The sequence below is a fragment of the Entelurus aequoreus genome, linkage group LG02 (assembly GCF_033978785.1).
Source record: "Entelurus aequoreus isolate RoL-2023_Sb linkage group LG02, RoL_Eaeq_v1.1, whole genome shotgun sequence".
In the NCBI taxonomy this organism is placed as follows: Eukaryota; Metazoa; Chordata; class Actinopteri; order Syngnathiformes; family Syngnathidae; genus Entelurus; species Entelurus aequoreus.
In genome coordinates this window covers 6014111-6036099 of record NC_084732.1, presented here as the reverse complement: position 1 = coordinate 6036099, position 21989 = coordinate 6014111, and the positions used below count along the sequence as shown (strand labels likewise).

At 37.2% G+C, this 21989-nt stretch overlaps 1 protein-coding gene across 4 annotated transcripts in view; it reads right to left on the bottom strand.

Annotated features, from left to right (window-relative positions):
- LOC133629768 (homeobox-containing protein 1-like) overlaps window positions 1-21989 on the bottom strand; it is a 54905-nt gene that overhangs the window by 10618 nt on the left and 22298 nt on the right. For 3 of the 4 annotated variants that reach the window (XM_062020748.1, XM_062020757.1, XM_062020766.1), the window contains exons 2-5: window positions 7301-7738; window positions 5709-5794; window positions 5529-5639; window positions 2923-3073 (exon numbers count right to left, since the gene is read on the bottom strand). In XM_062020748.1, the coding sequence (XP_061876732.1) occupies window positions 2923-3073; window positions 5529-5639; window positions 5709-5794; window positions 7301-7737 (785 nt within the window). In that variant the 5' untranslated portion in view covers window position 7738. The remainder of the gene's footprint in view (window positions 1-2922; window positions 3074-5528; window positions 5640-5708; window positions 5795-7300; window positions 7739-21989) is intronic. The other variant, XM_062020774.1, reaches the window with a different exon arrangement.

The window sequence follows — 21989 nt, the reverse complement described above, 5'->3', positions numbered from 1 at the left end:
GCCTATCTCAGCTGCATTCGGGCGGAAGGCGGGGTACGCCCTGGACAAGTCGCCACCTCATCGCACAGATAGACAGACAACATTCACACACTAGGGACCAATTTAGTGTTGCCAATCAACCTATCCCCAGGTGCATGTCTTTGGAGGTGGGAGGGGCCTATCCCCAGGTGCATGTCTTTGGGAGGTGGGAGGGGCCTATCCCCAGGTGCATGTCTTTTGGGAGGTGGGAGGGGCCTATCCCCAGGTGCATGTTCCCGGAGGGAAGCCACTTAGTTACCTAACATGCAAACTCCACTCCAAGCTGTGCTCTCTTGAAAGAGTGGTGGTTGTATAATGCCACGCGATGCGTTCAAGGACACGCTGAGCAGAGTAGGATGCTGTTATCAGTGACGCGTAAGAAACACCAAACATGCAAAATAGTAGCGGCGTGTCTATTTTAGGGCTGCGGCTCTCGGGTGTTTTAGTAAACGATTAATCCACCGATTAGTTTGATGGGTCATTCTGCGATGAGGTGGCGACTTGTCCAGGGTGTACCCCGCCTTCCGCCCGATTGTAGCTGAGATAGGCTCCAGCGGCCCCGAAGGGAATAAGCGGTAGAAAATGGATGGATCAAACACACTTTATAGCCTCAGTGTGTGTTTTAGTTGAAATAAACAAAGATGTTTCTACTTGCCATAACCCTCATTACCTTCCATTTACCTTTTATTGACTTTCCATCTTCTTTCAGCTTTTATTTATCAGCTTTTGGCTTTTATTTGTCGTTTTGACCTTCTTTTACCTTCTTTTTATGTCCTTTGGGCTTCTATTTCCCGTTGTTTAACTTTTTTGCCCTTCTTTTTTTAAACCTTGTTTTACCTTTTTTTACCTTCTATTTATCTCCTTTTGTCTTCTAATTACCTTTTAACCTTATTTTACATTTTATTTACCGTTTACCTTCTTTTACCATCCTTTACCTTTATTTAACTTGTTTTACCTCTTTTTACCAGTTATTTATCTTCTTTTACATTCTGTGTATCTCCTTTTGGCTTCTCTTTACCTTCTTTTGTCTTTTTTAACCTTATTTTACCTTTTTATACCTTCTATTTATCTCCTTTTGGCTCCTATTTCCCGTTTTAAACTTCTTTTGCCTTTATTTTTTTAAACCTTCTATTTATCTTAATTTGGCTTCTAATTCCTTTTAACCTTATTTTACCTTATATTTACCCTTTACCTTCTTTTACCATCCTTTACCTTTATTTAACTTGTTTTACCTCCCTTTACCAGTTATTTACCTTCTTTTACATTCTATGTATCTCCTTTTGGCTTCTCTTTACCTTCTTTTGCCTTTTTTACCTTTTTATACCTTCTATTTATCTCCTTTTGGGTTCTATTTACCTTCTTTTGCCTTTTTTAACCTGATTTTACCTTTTTATACCTTCTATTTATCTCCTTTTGGCTTCTATTTCCCGTTTGTAAACTTATTTTGCCTTTATTTTTTTAAACCTTCTATTTATCTCCTTTTAGCTTCTAAATTACCTTTTAACTTTATTTTACCCTTTATTTACCCTTTACCTTTATTTAACTTGTTTTACATCCCTTTACCAGTTATTTACCTTCTTTTACATTCTATGTATCTCCTTTTGGCTTCTCTTTACCATCTTTTGCCTTTTTTAACCTTATTTTACCTTTTTATACCTTCTATTTATCTCCTTTTGGCTCCTATTTCCCGTTGGTAAACTTCTTTTGCCTTTATTTTTTTAAACCTTCTATTTATCTCCTTTTGGCTTCTAAATTACCTTTTAACCTTATTATACCCTTTACCTTATTTTACCATCCTTTACCTTTATTTAACTTGTTTTACCTCTTTTTACCAGTTATTTACCTTCTTTTACATTCTGTGTATCTCCTTTTGGCTTCTCTTTACCTTCTTTTGCCTTTTTTAACCTGATTTTACCTTTTTATACCTTCTATTTATCTCCTTTTGGCTTCTATTTCCCGTTTGTAAACTTATTTTGCCTTTATTTTTTTAAACCTTCTATTTATCTCCTTTTAGCTTCTAAATTACCTTTTAACCTTATTTTACCCTTTATTTACCCTTTACCTTTATTTAACTTGTTTTACCTCCCTTTACCAGTTATTTACCTTCTTTTACATTCTATGTATCTCCTTTTGGCTTCTCTTTACCTTCTTTTGCCTTTTTTAACCTTATTTTACCTTTTTATACCTTCTATTTATCTCCTTTTGGCTTCTATTTCCCGTTGGTAAACTTCTTTTGCCTTTATTTTTTTTAAATCTTCCATCTATCTTCTTTTGGCTTCTTTTTACCTTATTTTACCTTCTATTTTACCATCTTTTACCCTTATTTTTACCTTCTATTGAACTACTTTTTGGCTTCCCATTAACTTTTAACCTTCTTTTACCTTTTATTTACCTTTATTTAACTTGTTTACCTTCTATTTATCTTTTTAACTTCAACTTTTTTACCTTCTATTTACCTTTTATACATCTTCTATTTATCTTCTATTACCTTTTATTTACCTTCAATTTATCCTTTACCTTTTATTTAACTTGTTTTGGCTTTTTTAACCTTTTATATACATACATATTTTATATATAAAATATAAATATAAAATATAAAATATATAATTATTTTACCTTTTATTTATCGTTTACATTTTTTAACCGTCTATTTCTGATTTAACTTGTTTTACCTTATATTTACCTTTTTTTTTTCCCACCTTCTTTTAACATCTAATTTTAGCTTTTTTTCTAATGGAAATAAGCGATTAATGGTTGCAGCTCTCGTCTATTTCAATATATTTCTGTGTGTATAAACACTTTTAGAGCACATAAGATAATAATGACAAACTGGGATCATTTTGGTCACAATAGCCACAATTTTCTTACTGTTACATCCTTACTTTATTCTGAGCTATTCTTTACCTTTCCATAACGGCCAGACACTCCTTCTTCCAGGTGAATCTGTTCCCCCGTCGCAGGCGGAAGGCCCCGGGGGTGAATGTGGGCGGGGCTTGGTGCCATTCCATCATGTCCTCCAGGGCCAGCGGGGCAGCTCGCATGGCCAGCGTAGCTCCTGGTCAAACAAACAATAGTTTCTTTACATCAGCGTGTGTTGCGGTGTTGGGAATGATACAAAACCAAACTAAGGATGCGCGATATTATAATCATCGACGGATAAAGACGATAAATTGAGAGTGTGAATAGTTGTGTATTGTATGTGATTGGCTGGCGACAAGTGGAGGGTCTAGCCCGCCTCTCGCCCCAAGTCAGCTGGGATAGGCTCCAGCGAAACCCGCGACCCTAATGAGGATTTAGCAGTAGAGAAAATGGATGGCACATGTAACCGTTAGATACATTTCATGATCTCTCAGTGGCTTCTAGTTTTCATAAAACATGCAAAGACACTGAAATGGTGTGTACTTGTTCGGCTGCAAAATTGGCTTAAAACGTTAGCACGTTGATGTAAGCACGCGAGCAGTTAGCAATGTGTCTGAGGCATTCGGCTGCAAATTGCCTAAAAAAGTTAGCATGCTCTCAGTTAGCATGTGTCAAGTACCAAGTTATGTGACTCTGAGATGTTCGGCTATAAAATTGGCTAAAAAAGCTACCATGGTAATGTTAGTATGCTAGAATGCTAATGATAAAATGCTAACGTTAAAATGCTAACAGTAGGCACGTGACAAGTACCAGGTCATATGACTCTAAAATGATTGGCTAAAAAAAAGTTTGCACGTTAATGTTAGCATGCTAACAGTTAGCATGTGTCAAGTACCAAGTTATACGAGTCTCAGACGTTCGGCTGAAGAATTGGCTAAAAAAAGTTAGCATGCTAGAATGCTAACTTTAGCTTGCTAACAGGTCATATGACTCTGAAATGTTTGGCTGCAAAATTGTCTAAAAAAAAATAAAAAATAAAAAAGTTAGCACGTTAATGTCAGCATGCTAACAGTTAACATGTGTCAAGTACCGAGTTATACGAGTCTCAGACGTTCGGCTGCAGAATTGGTTAAAAAGTTAGCATGCTAGAATGCTAACTTTAGCTTGCTAACAGGTCATATGACTCTGAAATGTTTGGCTGCAAAATTGTCTATAAAAAAAAAAAAAAAAAAAAAAAAAAAAAAAAAGTTAGCACGTTAATGTCAGCATGCTAACAGTTAACATGTGTCAAGTACCGAGTTATACGAGTCTCAGACGTTTGGCTGCAGAATTGGTTAAAAAGTTAGCATGCTAGAATGCTAACTTTAGCTTGCTAACAGGTCATATGACTCTGAAATGTTTGGCTGCAAAATTGTCTAAAAAAAAAAAAAAAAAAAAAAGTTAGCACGTTAATGTCAGCATGCTAACAGTTAACATGTGTCAAGTACCGAGTTATACGAGTCTCAGACGTTCGGCTGCAGAATTGGTTAAAAAGTTAGCATGCTAGAATGCTAACTTTAGCTTGCTAACAGGTCATATGACTCTGAAATGTTTGGCTGCAAAATTGTCTATAAAAAAATAAAAAATAAAAATAAAAAAAAAGTTAGCACGTTAATGTCAGCATGCTAACAGTTAACATGTGTCAAGTACCGAGTTATACGAGTCTCAGACGTTCGGCTGCAGAATTGGCTAAAAAGTTAGCATGCTAGAATGCTAACTTTAGCTTGCTAACAGGTCATATGACTCTGAAATGTTTGGCTGCAAAATTGTCTAAAAAAAAAAAAAAAGTTAGCACGTTAATGTCAGCATGCTAACAGTTAACATGTGTCAAGTACCGAGTTATAAGAGACTGAGGCGTTCGGCTGCAAATTGGCTAAAAAAGTTAGCATGCTCGCAGTTAGCATGTGTCAAGTACCAAGTTATGTGACTCTGAGATGTTCGGCTATAAAATTGGCCAAAAAAGCTACCATGGTAATGTTAGTATGCTAGAACGCTAACGTTAAAATGCTAACAGTAGGCACGTGACAAGTACCAGGTCATATGACTCTAAAATGATTGGCTTAAAAAAAAGTTAGCACGTTAATGTTAGCATGCTAACAGTCAGCATGTGTCAAGTACCGAGTTATACGAGTCTCAGACGTTCGGCTGCAGAATTGGCTAAAAAAAGTTAGCATGCTAGAATGCTAACTTTAGCATATCCAAGTAACAGGTCATGTGACTCTGAAATGCTCGGCTGGAAAATTGGCTAAAAAAAGTTAGCACGTTAATGTTAGCATGCTAACAGTTAACATGTGTCTAGTACCGAGTTATAAGAGACTGAGTATTAATATTATTAATAATAATAATAATATTAATAATAATATTAATAATAATAATAATAGTAATATTAATATTATTAGTATTATTAATATTATTAATAAAAATATTAATATTAATATTAATTAAATTAAATGTAAATTAAATAATGTCTGGAAATGACCGGTTATCGTATCGCTTTAAATTCCCATCATCGTTCCTCCCTACCAAAAAACGATAATGCCTCCTTCGACTCTTAAATTTCGCGTCGACTTAAGCGGGCAGAAGAACTGGGTCAACTTAAGCGGGCCGTTTACCAGGGTTACTCTTCTCCAGTTGGTACCAGCGGAAGAAGGCTCGTTTCTTCTGCTCGCTCAGGTCGGATCCTTGCTGGAGCAACCAGTGGGAGATGCGACTCTGACTAATTCCTGCAGGGGGAGTGAGCGAGTGAGTGGTTGGCTCGCGGAGGAGGACGCCGGACGCCGGAGACAACCTACCCGTCACCTGGGCCACCACGGCTTGGGAGATGCGCCTGTTGGCCAGGAAGGACTTGACCTCGTCCTTGATCACGGCGCTGTCCCTCCTGCAAGCACACGCAACGTTAGCATGCTAGCAGTTAGCATGTGTCAAGTACTAAGTCATACGAGTCTGAGGCGTTCGGCTATAAAACTAGCTAAAAAAAAGTTACCATGCTAATGTTAATATGCTAGAATACTAACGCTAGCATGCTAAGAGTTAGCGTGTGTCAAGTACTAAGTCATACGAGTCTGAGGCGTTCGGCTGCAAAATTGTCTTAAAAAAAGTTAGCATGCTAGACTGAAAACGTTAGCATGCTAACAGTTAACATGTGTCAAGTACTAAGTTATCTGACTCTGAGGTGTTCGGCTATAAAACTAGCTAAAAAAGGTACCGTGCTAATGTTAATATGCTAGAATGTTAACGTTAGCATGCTAAGAGTTAGCGTGTGTCAAGTATCAGGTCATATACCTCTGGAATGTTTGGCTGCAAAATTGACCCAAAAAAAAAGTTAGCACGTTAATGCTAGCATGCTAGCAGTGTACACATGTCAATTACCGGGTCATATGACATATGACAAATGTTTGGCTGCAAAATTGGTAAAAAAGTTAGCATGTTAATGTTAGCAGTTAACACGTACAAAGTACAAAGTTATGCGAGTCTGAGACGTTTGGCTGCAAAATTGGCAAGAAAAAGTTAACATGCTAGAATGCTAATGTTAGCTTGCTAACAGTTAGCATGTCCAAGTAACAGTTCATATGACTCTGAAATGTTCGGCTGCAAAATTGGCCAAAAAAAGTTAGCACGTGTTAGTATGTGTCAAGTACCAAGTGACTGAGGCGTTCGGCTGCAAAATTGGCCGAAGAAGTTAACATGCTAGAATGATAGCTTTAGCATGCTAACAGTTAGCATGTGGAAAGAACAAAGTTATCTGACTGAGGTGTTCGGCTATAAAATTGGCTAAAAAAAGACACCATGCTAATGTTAATGTGCCAGAACACTAACGTTATCATGCTAACAGTTAGCATGTGTCAAGTGCCAAATTATATGAGTGTAAAATTGGCTAAAAAAGTTAGCATGTGTTAGTATGTGTCAAGTACCAAGTTATAAGAGACTGAGGTGTTCGGCTATAAAATTGGCTAAAAAAAGACACCATGCTAATGTTAATGTGCCAGAACACTAACGTTATCATGCTAACAGTTAGCATGTGTCAAGTGCCAAATTATATGAGTGTAAAATTGGCTAAAAAAGTTAGCATGCTAATGTTAGTAATGCTGCCTGAGCCAATCAGTGGCCACGACACTGAACAGCACAGTCCGATTGTCCTGGTATTTTTACTTCAGTTAGCCATTTTTATTCCTGAAAATGCTAAATTTAGGGCAAATTTACGTAGCTTTGTTAGCGATAACACAAAGCTAAGCTATGGATGTTGTGTTTTGATAGTTTTGATGTACCTATATTGTATTGAATTTAGTATCTTTAATGCCCCCGCATTCCTCAATTTTTATTTCTGCATTCCTCGCCGGAAAAATTTTGGACACCCCTGAAGTACGCCGTAGCGTTCACGTCTTACCTCATCAGGTCCTCCACCTTTTCGTCAACGTCTGCGTCTTCCTCGCCCGTCTCGAAGCTGTACCCCGGCGACAGCTTCCCGTTGGTCTGAGCGACCGTTGCCAGGGCAACGGTCGAGGCTGCGGGGAGCGGGAGGAGCAAGGCGCCGGCGGGGAAGGCGTTGCCGCTCGGCGACAGTCCGTCATCGGGGAAGTCTGTCTGAGTGGCGCAGGACGTCACGGAGGAGGAGGAGGCGGCGGCGGTCGCCACGGCGGAACAGGAAGGCGGAGCGTATGGCGGCGGTTTGCATTTTGAGGCCTTTCCGTTGGGGGGGTCCAGGTGGTCCAGGGTGTCCAGGGCGTGGACGACCTCGGCCTGCTTGATCCCCGTCCTCCTGAGCCGCTGGAGGAGGTCGATCTGCTCGATGGTGAATCGAGGCTCTTCGCACTGCCGGAACATTCTAGAAGAACATGGAAGGATTTTTTTTCGTTTCAATGTGAGTTCCCGGCGAGCAAACAAAAGCTGTAAAACTCCACTGCGTAGGATGGGAAGCGACATGAAGGTGTCGGTTTCTTTGATGTATTGTAATCCACAGGAAGATTTTGTCTTGACCCGAGATCTACAAAGCGGAGAGGAAGCAGGACATGACCCCCCCTCTAGGCACCTTTTTTTTTTTTTTTTAAACTATTTTGTGACCAAAGGCAGCGGCTGTTTACGACCCCCCTCCCTTTAGAAACAGCTGTTGCCATGTAATCCAAATAAAAGAGGAGGCGTACAATCTTTCGTCAGAGCGCGGTGGAAGACTGCACAAAGAGTACAGCCCAGACATTTCTCCTCAATGAACTAAATTGAATTCTGTCTCTGTTTAATTCCTTGCTTCTTGTCTTGTTTAATAAATGCCATCAGTGTTTGAACCTGACAATTTCAAGAATCCATTTTTAAAGAGTTTTTTTTTAGGCCATCTCTGCGCTTACTCGCTGCTTGCATGCTTCATAGGTCAGCAGCCAAAAAGGAGATTTTTTTCTACAAAAGTTAGCATGCTAGAATGAAAAAGTTAGCATGCTAGAATGCTAACATTAGCTTGCTAACAGTTAGCATGTCCAAGTAACAGATCGAAAGACTCTGAAATGTTCGGCTGCAAAATTGGCTTAAAAAGTCAGCACGTTAATGTTAGCATGTTAGCAGTTAACACGTACAAAGTACAAAGTTATGCGAGTCTGAGACGTTTGGCTGCAAAATTGGCAAGAAAAAGTTAACATGCTCGAATGCTAACATTAGCTTGCTAACAGTTAGCATGTCCAAGTAACAGATCGAAAGACTCTGAAATGTTCGGCTGCAAAATTGGCTTAAAAAGTCAGCACGTTAATGTTAGCATGTTAGCAGTTAACACGTACAAAGTACAAAGTTATGCGAGTCTGAGACGTTTGGCTGCAAAATTGGCAAGAAAAAGTTAACATGCTCGAATGCTAACATTAGCTTGCTAACAGTTAGCATGTCCAAGTAACAGATCGAAAGACTCTGAAATGTTCGGCTGCAAAATTGGCTTAAAAAGTCAGCACGTTAATGTTAGCACGCGAGCAGTTAGCATGTGTCAAGTACAGAGTTATCCGACTGAGGTGTTCGGCTATAAAACTAGCTAAAATAGTTGCCATGCTAATTGTAATATGCTAGAAAGCTAATGCTAGCATGCTAACAGTTAACATGTGTCAAGTACCAGGTCATATGACTCCGAAATGTTTGGCTGCAAAATTGGATGAAAAAAGTTAGCACGTTAATGTTAGCATGCTAACAGTTAACATGTGTCAAGTACCAGGTCATATGACTCATTATGAACAGATCATTGGTATGAGCTCTATATGGGGCATAACGTATCATTATAATTCCCTTTTTCTGGAGCTTAAATAGTGGCTCAATAGTGTCCCTGTAGGTGTGCGCCCAAACTTCAGCGCAATACTGTAAATGCGGCCATAAAAGAGCTAAGTAAATCGTTCGAAGTGAATTTTGATTTAGTAATTTCGGCATTTTCCACAAAATGGAGACACCCTTAGTCAATTTTAGACTGTACTGCTTTCACATGTGGTTTCCAAGTCAGTAGACCAGGAGTCACCAACCTTTTTGAAACTAAGAGCTACTTCTTGGGTACTGATTAATGCGAAGGGCTACCAGTTTGATACACACTTAAACAAATTGCCAGAAATAGCCGATTTTCTCAATTTACCTTTAACTCTATGTTATTATTAATAATTAATGATATTTACACTTAATTGAACGGTTTAAAAGAGGAGAAAACACGAAAAAAATGACAATTAAATTTTGAAACATAGTTTATCTTCAATTTCGACTCTTTAAAATTCAAAATTCAACCGAAAAAAAGAAGAGAAAAACGAGCTAATTCGAATCTTTTGGAAAAAATTAAAAAAATAATTTATGGAACATCATTAGTAATTTTTCCCGATTAAGATTAATTTTAGAATTTTGACGACATGTTTTAAATAGGTTAAAATCCAATCTGCACTTTGTTAGAATATATAACAAATTGGACCAAGCTATATTTCTAACAAAGACAAATCATTATTTCTTCTAGATTTTCCAGAACAAAAATTTTAAAAGGAATTCAAAAGACTTTGAAATAAGATTTAAAATTGATTCTACAGATTTTCTAGATTTGCCAGGATATTTTTTTTGAATTTTAATCATAATAAGTTTGAAGAAATATTTCACAAATATTCTTCGTCGAAAAAACAGAACCTAAAATGAAGAATTAAATTAAAATGTATTTATTATTCTTTACAATAAAAATAAAAAAAATTACTTGAACATTGATTTAAATTGTCAGGAAAGAAGAGGAAGGAATTTAAAAGGTAAAAAGGTATATGTCTTTAAAAATCCTAAAATCATTTTTAAGGTTGTATTTTTTCTCTAAAATTGTCTTTCTGAAAGTTATAAGAAGCAAAGTAAAAAAATTAATTAATTTATTTAAACAAGTGAAGACCAAGTCTTTAAAATATTTTCTTGGATTTTCAAATTCTATTTGAGTTTTGTCTCTCTTAGAATTAAAAATGTCGACCAAAGCGAGACCAGCTTGCTAGTAGATAAATAACATTTAAAAAAATAGAGGCAGCTCACTGGTAAGTGCTGCTATTTGAGCTATTTTTAGAACAGGCCAGCGGGCTACTCATCTGGTCCTTACGGGCTACCTGGTGCCCGCGGGCACCGCGTTGGTGACCCCTGCAGTAGAGCATCTATCTTAACCCCCAAGACCTTGTGTTCATTTACTCTTATTTATAGACGTCCCGCTAACTTCGAAGAGGATATAGTTTGTTGTTGAGATATTTAGTGATAATTTATTTATTAAAAACCACAAATTATTTTTTGACAATTGTTTACTGTGTTTACTAATTGAATTCAATATTTTCCAGAACAGAGGATGTCGGCGTCGTCCGCGAAAAACACTAATTTTAAGACGTCAGATACTTTGACTAGATCATTGATATATAATGTAAAAGTTTTGGTCCCAAGACTGACCCCTGAGGGACCCCAGGAGTGATAACTTGGTCTGTTATGTTATTTCCCATCTGTAAAAATTGTGTTCTGTTCTAGAGATAACTTTTTATCCATTTTAAAGAGGTCTCTCTAACTCCACATGTAGAATACTGTGGTTTAATGTGTCAAAGGCTTTTTTTTGGTCAATAAAAATGCCAATAGCATAGAGTTTGTTGTCTCGTGCAGTGTTTTTCAACCTTTTTGGAGCCAAGGCACATTTTTTGCGTTGAAAAAATCCGGAGGCACACCACCGGCAGAAATGATTAAAGAAACGAAACTCAGTTGACAGTAAAAAGTCGTTGTCGCAATATAAACCACTATAAACCATAACCATCACTATAGCTCTTGTCTCAAAGTAGGTGTACTGTCACGACCTTAATTGGAGTTTTTTTGCTGTTTTCCTGTGTGTGGTGCTTTAGTTCTTGTCTTGCGCTCCTATTTTGGTGGCTTTTTCTCTTTTTGTCGTATTTTCCCGCAGCAGTTTCTTGTCTTCCTTTGAGCGATGTTTCCCGCATTTACTTTGTTTTTATCCTCCTTCGTGGGGACATTGTTGATTGTCATGTCATGTTCGGATGTACATTGTGGACGCCATCTTTGCTCCACAGTAAGTCTTTGCTGTCGTCCAGCATTCTGCTTTTGTTTACTCTGTAGCCAGTTCAGTTTTAGTTTCGTTCTGCATAGCCTTTTGATTATTTTTTGTTTAAGCATTAGATACCTTTTTACCTGCACGCTGCCTCCCGCTGTTTCCGACATCTACAAAGCAATTAGCTACCTGCTGCCACCTACTGATATGGAAGGGTATTACACGGTTACTCTGCCGAGCTCTAGACAGCACCGACACTCAACAACAACACATCGTTTGCAGACTATAATTACTGGTTTGCAAAAAATACTTTTTACCCCAAATAGGTGAAATTAGATAATCTCCCACGGCACACCAGACTATCTCACGGCACACTAGTGGTTGAAAAACACGGGTCTAGTGCATCTTTGATCAATTCTACGGTGTCAGTTAAAACCATAATAGTTAGAGATGTCCGATAATATCGGCCTGCCGATATTATCGGCCGATATATGCGTTAAAATGTAATATCAGAAATTATCGGTATCGTTTTTTTTATTATCGGTATTGGGTTTTTTTTGGGGTTTTTTTTTTTAATTAAATCAACATAAAAAACAAGATACACTTACAATTAGTGCACCAACCCAAAAAACCTCCCTCCCCCATTTACACTCATTCACACAAAAGGGTTGTTTCCTTCTATTATTAATATTCTGGTTCCTACATTATATATCAATATATATCAATACAGTCTGCAAGGGATACAGTCCGTAAGCACACATGATTGTGCGTGCTGCTGCTCCACTAATAGTACTAACCTTTAACAGTTAATTTTACTCATTTTCATTCATTACTAGTTTCTATGTAACTGTTTTTATATTGTTGTACTTTCTTTTTTATTCAAGAAAATGTTTTTAATTTATTTATCTTATTTTACAAAATTTTTTTAAAAGTACCTTATCTTCACCATACCTGGTTGTCCAAATTAGGCATAATAATGTGTTAATTCCACGACTGCATATATCGGTTGATATCGGTATCGGTTGATATCGGTATCGGTAATTAAAGAGTTGGACAATATCGGAATATCGGATATCGGCAAAAAGCCATTATCGGACATCCCTAATAATAGTCCTTTTTCTGTTGTCTGATGAAATAAGTCACTTTATTTCTGTAGTATTTGTATTTGTCATGTTTGCTAAATTCTGGCCTTTAAAAAGTCTTAATATAATTTATTATTTTTCCTGCATGCATTACTCAACGCTTTTGTCATCCAAGGCTTTTTATCTTTGTGTTTTTTTTTACTTCTGCATAAAGTAGTCCATGTCGTATGATTCAATTATTGTGTTAAGGAATATCTCATATGCGGAGTTGGTATCCGATTCACTGAATACACTATTCCATTCTTTGTTTATCATGTCACGTTCAAAGTAAGGCTGCAGCTAACGATTATTTTTCTATCGATTAATCTATAGATTATTTTTTCGATTAATCGGTTAATCTATAGATTATTTTTTTCGATTCATCTATAGATTATTTTTCCTTTTACCGATTATTTTTTATTTTATTTTATTTAAAATGAAGATGAAAAAATAAAAGTAGGCCAGTTTTTTCAAAAGGCATGGCTTTTATTTACAAAAAAAAAAAAGTATGGCCATTCAGTCAACATTGACAACAACATGACAAAATATTCTGTAACCATGTAAACATTTAAAACTTTTAACATTTAACAAAATTAAAAGTAGCTTATTTGCTTTTTAATGTGCAAATATAAAAGTAAACATCCAGTGCAAATCTTAAGCATTTCAAAAGTAAAAGTATTGCTTATTTTGCTTTAAAATGTGCAAAAATAAAGATAAACATCCAATACAAAAAAGTGCAAAACGAAATATTTCTGTAACAGTGTAAACATTTCAACAAAAGTGAAAGTATTGCTTATTTGATAAAATGTGCAAAAATAAAGATAAACATCAATACAAAAAAGTGCCGATCTAAATATTCTGGAGCACTGTAAACATTAAGTATTGCTTTTAAAATGTGCAAAATAAACATCCAGTCCAACACAGTACACAATAACCAATTCTACTCATTCCAGTGAGTGACTAACAGTTGTAATGAAGAAAGGTTAGCATGTCTACATGCTCTGCTTCTTTTCTTGTTTACAATATTCCCAGCAGCTGAAAATAGGCGCTCAGAAGGGGTCGATGTGGCTGGAACTGAGAGCTAATTAGCCTTCACCTCAAGCCAGGACTGCGAGTGAGCTGAGCTGCAGTTTAAGTTTCTAGTAGGTCAACGGGCTCATAGTGATGTTACTAGTAGTTGACTGGGAGGTGTTTATTATCATTTGGGGAGAGTCCGCTGCCTGATGCTCACCTGCTAAACACCTATCTGCTCCACGCTGAAGCGCTGACTACATGCGCTCTGAATACGCACTGCTGATTGGCTGATAATGCTGCGTGTGTACCAATCAGATGGTTGTATGGGTGGGACGATGCTGCGTGTGTACCAATCAGATGGTTGTATGGGTGGGACAATGCTGCGTGCTGAGACAGAGGCAGCCGCAGAAGGAGCAAAGCAACTTGTTAAGACTTTAGCAGCTAAAGTTAGCTTTAGCTTAGAAACTCGTTCGGTACACCCCCGTACCGAACCGAAAGCCCCGTACCGAAACGGTTCAATACAAAACACATACCGTTACACCCCTAGCAGATACAAATGACACATTCATGTTTTTGTGTAATGATGACAACGTATGCTAACGCGGACGATTGACTAGTTGATGGTTGATGGTTTTCTTTTCAAATGTTCGTTCATAGCCGTTGTGCTGCTATGATAGGACATTTCCGCTCGACACAGTGTGCATACAACAACATTATTAGGCTGTGTATTGAAATACTCCCACACTTTTGACGACTTTTGGCGTGCGTTTTTCCCCTCGCTCGCACAGTCTGCTTTGCGCTCCGCCATGACGGTAGTGTGACGTAATTATGCGACGCGTCGACGCACAAAAACGGCGTCGACGTATTTACATAACCGATGACGTCGACTACGTCGACGCGTCGTTTCAGCCTTAGTTCAAAGGCCATGATTCTCCTTTCCTTTATCCATCCTATTTAGGTCCCCAAATCAATCTCAAGAAAGTCAGTGACTTCACTATAAAAGTGAGTGACATTGTTATCACCAGGAAAGATGAGGTCACCTACCTAGGTTCCATTCTAGAGGCTAATCTTTCCTGTGATAAAATGGCAACCAAGGTAATCAGAAAGGTCAACCAACGAACGAGATTTCTCTACAGAATCTCCTCTCTGGTCAACAAAAGCACCTTGAAGATTCTAGCGGGAACTCTCGTTCAACCCTTTTTGGATTACGCTTGCACCTCCTGGTACCCTAGCACCTCCAAAACCCTCAAATCTAAACTCCAAACATCCCAGAACAAGCTAGTCAGGTTACTTCTAGACCTCCACCCCAGATCACACCTCACTCCAACCCACTTTTCCAAAGTGGGCTGGCTCAGGGTGGAGGACAGAGTAAAACAACTTGCACTGAGCCTAGTCTATAAAATCCGATACACCTCCTTGATACCGAAGTACATGTCAAACTACTTCCTTAACGTAAATGACCGCCATAACCACAACACCAGGGGGAGCTCCACAGACCACATTAAACCCAAATTCCGATCTAACAAAGGTCTTAACTCATTCTCTTTCTATGCCACATCAATATGGAATGCACTCCCAACAGGTGTAAAAGAAAGTGCATATCTATCCTCCTTCAAAACCGCACTAAAACAACACCTCCAGGCATTGTAAATAACCAAATGTAAATAATCAAATGTATGTCAAATGTACATACTTGTTCTTATGCTATCTGAACTCACTATGTTCACTACTTGCTGTACATATCCTACCAAGTCAGACCTACACTGTTTCAATGACCATTTCTCTGATGATACAATTGTTGATGACTGAAGTGCTGATATCAACCAAACCCTCCTCATCCCCACCCCCGGATTGTAAATAAAGTAAATAATTCAATGTATATACTCTGATGATTAACTTGTGTGATGACTGTATTATGATGATAGTATACATTTGTACCATGAATTGATTTACGTGGACCCCGACTTAAACAAGTTGAAAAACTTATTCGGGTGTTACCATTTAGTGGTTAATTGTACGGAATATGTACTGAACTGTGCAATCTACTAATAAAAGTTTCAATCAATCAATCAATTCTAATGGTTTTTGAAGTGTGCAATAATCCAAACTACAGACTGCGAATACCGGAAGGTGATCGGATATATCAGTTACCATAAGACCGCTAGTTATTTTAGTGTCTAGTATGTTGGTAAAAATATTGTCAATTAGAGTAGCGCTCTGCTTCGTGATTCTACTAGGCGTGGCGTGTGATAAGAGGTCGCAAGCCATAGGCATACATAGAGTTAACAAAGTCCTCATTCTGGTTGTTGTCATTGGGGTTTAACAGATCTATGTTAAAGTCACCACATAGAAATACATTTCCTTGTTTCATTTCTGCGATTATTTCCCCCCAGGCAATTTCCAAATATATCAATGTTTGAATTTGGAGCCCTGTAAACACAGCATACGGATGTTTTTTTTCCTTTCAGCCCTGAGAATTGAATGGTTACACACTCCATCACAGGGGTCACCAACCTTTTTGAAACCAAGAGCTACTTCTTGGGTACTGATTAATGCGAAGGGCTACCAGTTTGATACACACTTAAATAAATTGCCAGAAATAGCCAATTTGCTCAATTTACCTTTAACTCTATGTTATTATTAATAATTAATGATATTTACACTTAATTGAATGGTTTAAATGAAAAGAAAACACGAAAAAAAATGACAATTAATTTTAAAACATAGTTTATCTTCAATTTCGACTCTTTAAAATTCAAAATTCTACCGGAAAAAAGAAGATAAAACCTAGCTAATTCGAATCTTTTTGAAAAAATTTAAAAAATAATTTATGGAACATCATTAGTAATTTTTCCTGATTAAGATTAATTTTAGAATTTTGATGACATGTTTTAAATAGGTTAAAATCCAATCTGCACTTTGTTAGAATATATAACAAATTGGACCAAGCTATATTTCTAACAAAGACAAATCATTATTTCTTCTAGATTTTCCAGAAGAACATTTTTTAAAGAAATTCAAAAGACTTTGAAATAAGATTTAAATTTGATTCTACAGATTTTCTAGATTTGCCAGAATCATTTTTTTTAATTTTAATCATAATAAGTTAGAAGAAATATTTCACAAATATTCTTCGTCGAAAAAACAGAAGCTTAAATGAATAATAAAATTAAAATGTATTTATTATTCTTTACAATAAAAACAATAAATATACCTGAACATTGATTTAAATTGTCAGGAAAGAAGAGGAAGGAATTTAAAAGGTAAAAAGGTATATGTGTTTAAAAATCTTAAAATCATTTTTAAGGTTGTATTTTTTCTCTAAAATTGTTTTTCTGAAAGTTATAAGAAGCAAAGTAAAAAAATTAATGAATTTATTTAAACAAGTGAAGACCAAGTCTTGAAAATATTTTCTTGGATTTTCAAATTCTATTTGAGTTTTGTCTCTCTTAGAAGTAAAAATGTTGGGCAAAGCGAGACCAGCTTGCTAGTAAATAAATAAAATTTAAAAAATAGAGGCAGCTCACTGGTAAGTGCTGCTATTTGAGCTATTTTTAGAACAGGCCAGCGGGCTACTCATCTGGTCGTTACGGGCTACCTGGTGCCCGCGGGCACCGCGTTGGTGACCCCTGCTCCATCACATCATCAACCACGCTAGACATATTTTCCAGAATCTTGAAATTAATGTTTACATCAATAAACAATGCAACTCCACCCCCAGATTTGTTGATTCTATTTTTGCATGCAAAGTTGTAACCTTCAAGGTGGAAGTCCATACCTTTCTGCTCATTAATCCAGGTTTCCGACCTTTCATCAAATGATGAAAGGTAGTCCTGTATTAGATCAAAGTTAGCATATAGACTCCTGGCGTCAGAATTAATTATTGAAAGATTTCCTTTGCGATAAATGTTGTCGTTGAATTTAGCCTCTGTATAATATCCACAGTCGTTTACCTCGTTATAATAGAAATGATAATCCGGGTCAATTTCTTCATTTGGGTCTTTATCCTTGATGCAGATCAGATGATATACTTATTTTTGCACAAACAGCAATAGGGATTATGTTCGAAAACCGGTTCTCCCGATTGTTCGATAAGAAAAGAACCGATTCCATGGATTCGAATCCCGTTATCGAAGCCACTATAGCAAAGAAAAATATTTGGTTCTTTATTCGAATCCCGTGTCACAGGAAATGTCCCGTGGCACGTCACAGGAAATGACGTAGCTCTGTCATTCGGCGGCAGATACAGAAGCAGCAACAACAATGGACCGGAAAAAAACGCTCTAAGGCATGGCTTTACATTACTAAGAAATACGACGAGGAAACGGCTATCTGCAACATGTTCAGGCCGTACATAACCTGAAGGTTAGAGAAACGTGTCGTAGATAAGCAGCGACAGAGATGACGAAGCATGCCCCTCTTCCTCTGCTTCAACCTGCAGTCCCAGTGATAGTGCCGGTGAGTAACTAACGTTAAATGTTGCCGGTTAATTTCCATATCTGCTCACTTGTAGCCTTTAGGCTAAAATAACGTTACCTCTTATGTCAACCAGGACTACAGTAATGTTAGGTAGACTAACGTTACCTGAGCATAGTCAGTGGCTAACGGTAACGTTAACGTTAGCCTTTTTTGTATGTGTCTGATAACGTTAACGGTACCTCGTAGCCTACACCACTCCAGAGTTTGCAGGTCTGTCTAATAAACTAGTGCTTGCAAGATGTGAATGAAGATAATGTTAACGTTATCCTATTTCAGATGATGACAGCCAGAGTGACCAGGGCAGTATTTGCTCTGTAGCACAGAGCGTTAACCCATTTACCATGGCGAGGTATAACGCAGAGCGCAGCAAGATGAGTGAGGAGGAGAGTAACAACATTACTCGCAAGCTAACGAGAATGATGGTGAAAAATCTCCTCCCCTTCAACTTGGTGAACACAAGACGAATACAAGTAGGTTAATAATTGTATTTTGCTGACATGTACTGGAGCAAAAAGTAAGCAGTGTTTCCCATAAACTGCCAAGATACCTGTGGCGGTGGGTGTCTATGGGCGTGGTCACCATGACATCGAGTAATTTGCATAATTTAGATTTTCTCTAAAAAGCCTCAAAAAATGTATACTTACTAATTAATAATAACAGTTTTGTTTTAAACGTCCATCCATCCATCCATTTTACAATATAATTACAACACTTTATGTACATATTTATATACAGATTTGAACAATAAGTTATTCACTGAAATATATTTATTAATTGTGGTTCTTACAAAAAATATATCTTATAAAATATAAAAGCTAAAATGTCTCTTACGGCTCTGCCCCTTTAATTAGTGCATACTAAATAATTTAACTTTAGCCTACTACTACAACCATATTATTTACCAGCAACATAAAGTGAAACAGAGGCAGAGGTGTCCTGTCACAGTCAGTAACAAATAAACAGAAAACAGTAGTGGTCAAATACAAATAAGGCAACAAGAGAAGTATCCTACACTTCTCTTTTGTAAAGTAAATCTGAACAGCCTATATGGGCATCTACATCAACTATATGATTTGCCTGAGAAGCTGGACAGGACAAAAAAATAAATAAATAAATTTAAAAAATAAAATAAAATTTAAAAAAAAAAAAAAAAAAAAAAAAAAAATCTATTTGTGGCGGACGTAATTCTTTCGTGGCGGGCCGCCACAAATAAATGAATGTGTGGGAAACAACACCATTACTCTGAGATTTGTTTCAAATGTAAAGTGCTGTTCAATACAAATAAATGCAGGATTTTCCCTGCACATATTTTTCTTAGGTTGCCCACTTGATTTTGATTTGATTATTATTAAGGATCCCCATTAGCTGGTTGCCACAACAACCCACTAGTCTTCCTGGGGTCCACATTTCAATACAATTACAAGTAAAAGCATATAATTATAACTACACAATACAGAAAAAAATACAAAAAATAAAAGCGTCAATAAGAAAACAAGCAAACAATTTACAGTCACAGAATAATAATTACCATATAAATATAACTACCCAATATAAAACCAAACAAATCATCAAACTAATTTAAAAGTCTTGGATAAAATATTACTTTCTTTTTAAAAACCTGTTTACTTTCAATGCCGGTGAGAATTTGAGGCAGGTTATTCCAGGGCGATACAGATCTACAAATAAAAGATTTCCGCAAAGCATTCTTCCTGGGACGAGGGAGTACAAAATGCCCCTCACTGGACGCCCTGGTATTATGATTATGTATAGTGCTACTGTGAACTATTTGGGCCATGAGAAAAGCAGGAGTGTTACTACCGGTTACTAATTTGAACAATATCAGAGTATTAACTCACAACCTGTTCTGCCAGGAAAGAGAAGCATGCATTTGGTTCACGTTGGTTCTTGTTGAACAACCCAGAACCAGCCTTGCTGCCCTGTTCTGGACAATCTGGAGCTTACTGATCTCACCACTTGCAGCAGACGCCCAGACTGTAGAACAATAGTCAAGATGACAAGACTAAACTCTTAACAATCTGACAAAGAAGAGGTGGATCAACAAACGCAGCACATTTCCTGGAAATACCAACAGCCTTCCCATCTTTGTAACTATATCACTGATATGATTTGACCAGGATAGAGGGCAGTCCAGCATCACTCCAAGGAGCTTGGCACTTCTGACCTGTTGAACTACCTAGCCTCAGATCCAACTTTGGGTCACAAGATAACCCTCGCCTAGTCCCCAATACAATACTTTTGGTTTTTGAGATGTTAAGGACAAGTCTGTTACATACTGTCCAGTCATGCACAGTTTTTAGTTTGTCACTCAATACTACATTAAGTACACTGCATGATGGTGCAGCATGATGTAAGGTTGCATCATCAGCATAAAGAACCAATTTGGCACGCATGGTAGCCCAAGGTAAATCATTGGTGAATATAGAAAAAAGTAAAGGTCATAGGTAGGGCTGCAACAACTAATCGATTAAATCGATTAAAATCGATTATAAAAATAGTTGGCGATTAATTTAGTCATCGATTCGTTGGATCTATGCTATGCAGTGTTTCCCATAAACTGCCAAGATACCTGTGGCGGTGGGGGCGTGGCTATGGGCGTGGTCACCATGACATCATCGAGTAATTTGCATAATTTACTACAATGATTTGATTTTCTCTAAAAAGGCTCAAAAAATGTATACTTACTAATTAATAATAACAGTTTTGTTTTAAACGTCCATCCATCCATCCATCCATTTTACAATATAATTACAACACTTTATGTACATATTTATATACAGATTTGAACAATAAGTTATTCACTGAAATATATTTATTAATTGTGGTTCTTACAAAAAATATATCTTATAAAATATAAAAGCTAACATTTCTCAAAGCTCTGCCCCTTTAATTAGTGCATACTAAATAATTTAACTTTAGCCTACTACTACAACCATATTATTTACCAGCAACATAAAGTGAAACAGAGGCAGAGGTGTCCTGCCACAGTCAGTAACAAATAAACAGAAAACAGTAGTGGTGGTAGATAGACACAGAGCTTCATCAAACATCTGATCCACTGAACAAAGAGCTCCAAAAATCTTGAACTTTAGACTGCCATCAGTTTTACTCCCTACACTTAACCATGTGTTTCCTACTGCCTGCAGACTTTGCACCCTTTGTTATATACACATGTTGTGTTTCTAATATAAATACATTTAATAAAAGTCAAATACAAATAAGGCAACAAGAGAAGTATCCTACACTTCTCTTTTGTAAAGTAAATCTGAACAGCCTATATGGGCATCTACATCAACTATATGATTTGCCTGAGAAGCTGGAGAGGACAATAAAAAAAATAAAAAATAAAAACATTTTTTGTGGCGGACGCAATTCTTTCGTGGCGGGCCGCCACAAATAAATGAATGTGTGGGAAACCCTGCTATGCGCATGCGCCGAGGCCTTTTTTTTTTTTTTTTTTTTTTTTTTAATAAACCTTTATTTATAAACTGCAACATGTACAAACAGCCCTGCGATGAGGTGGCAACTTGTCCAGGGTGTACCCCGCCTTCCGCCCGATTGTAGCTGAGATAGGCTCCAGCGCCCCCCGCGACCCCGAAGGGAATAAGCGGTAGAAAATGGATGGATGGATGGAACATGTACAAACAGCTGAGAAACAATAATCAAAATAAGTATGGTGCCAGTATGCTGGGTTTTTTTCAATAAACTACTGGAAAGGATAGAAATGTAGTTTGTCTCTTTTATCCGATTATTAATCGATTAATCGAAGTAATAATCGACAGATTACCAAATGAATCGTTAGTTGCAGCCCTAGTCCTAGGCAACTTCCCTGTGGAACACCACAATCCAAAGTTCTGCTATTAGACAAGCTGCCATTAAGATACACCTGTTGTGATCTTGAGGACAAATAACTCCGTATCCACATTAAAGCCGAAGTATTAAAACCATAACAT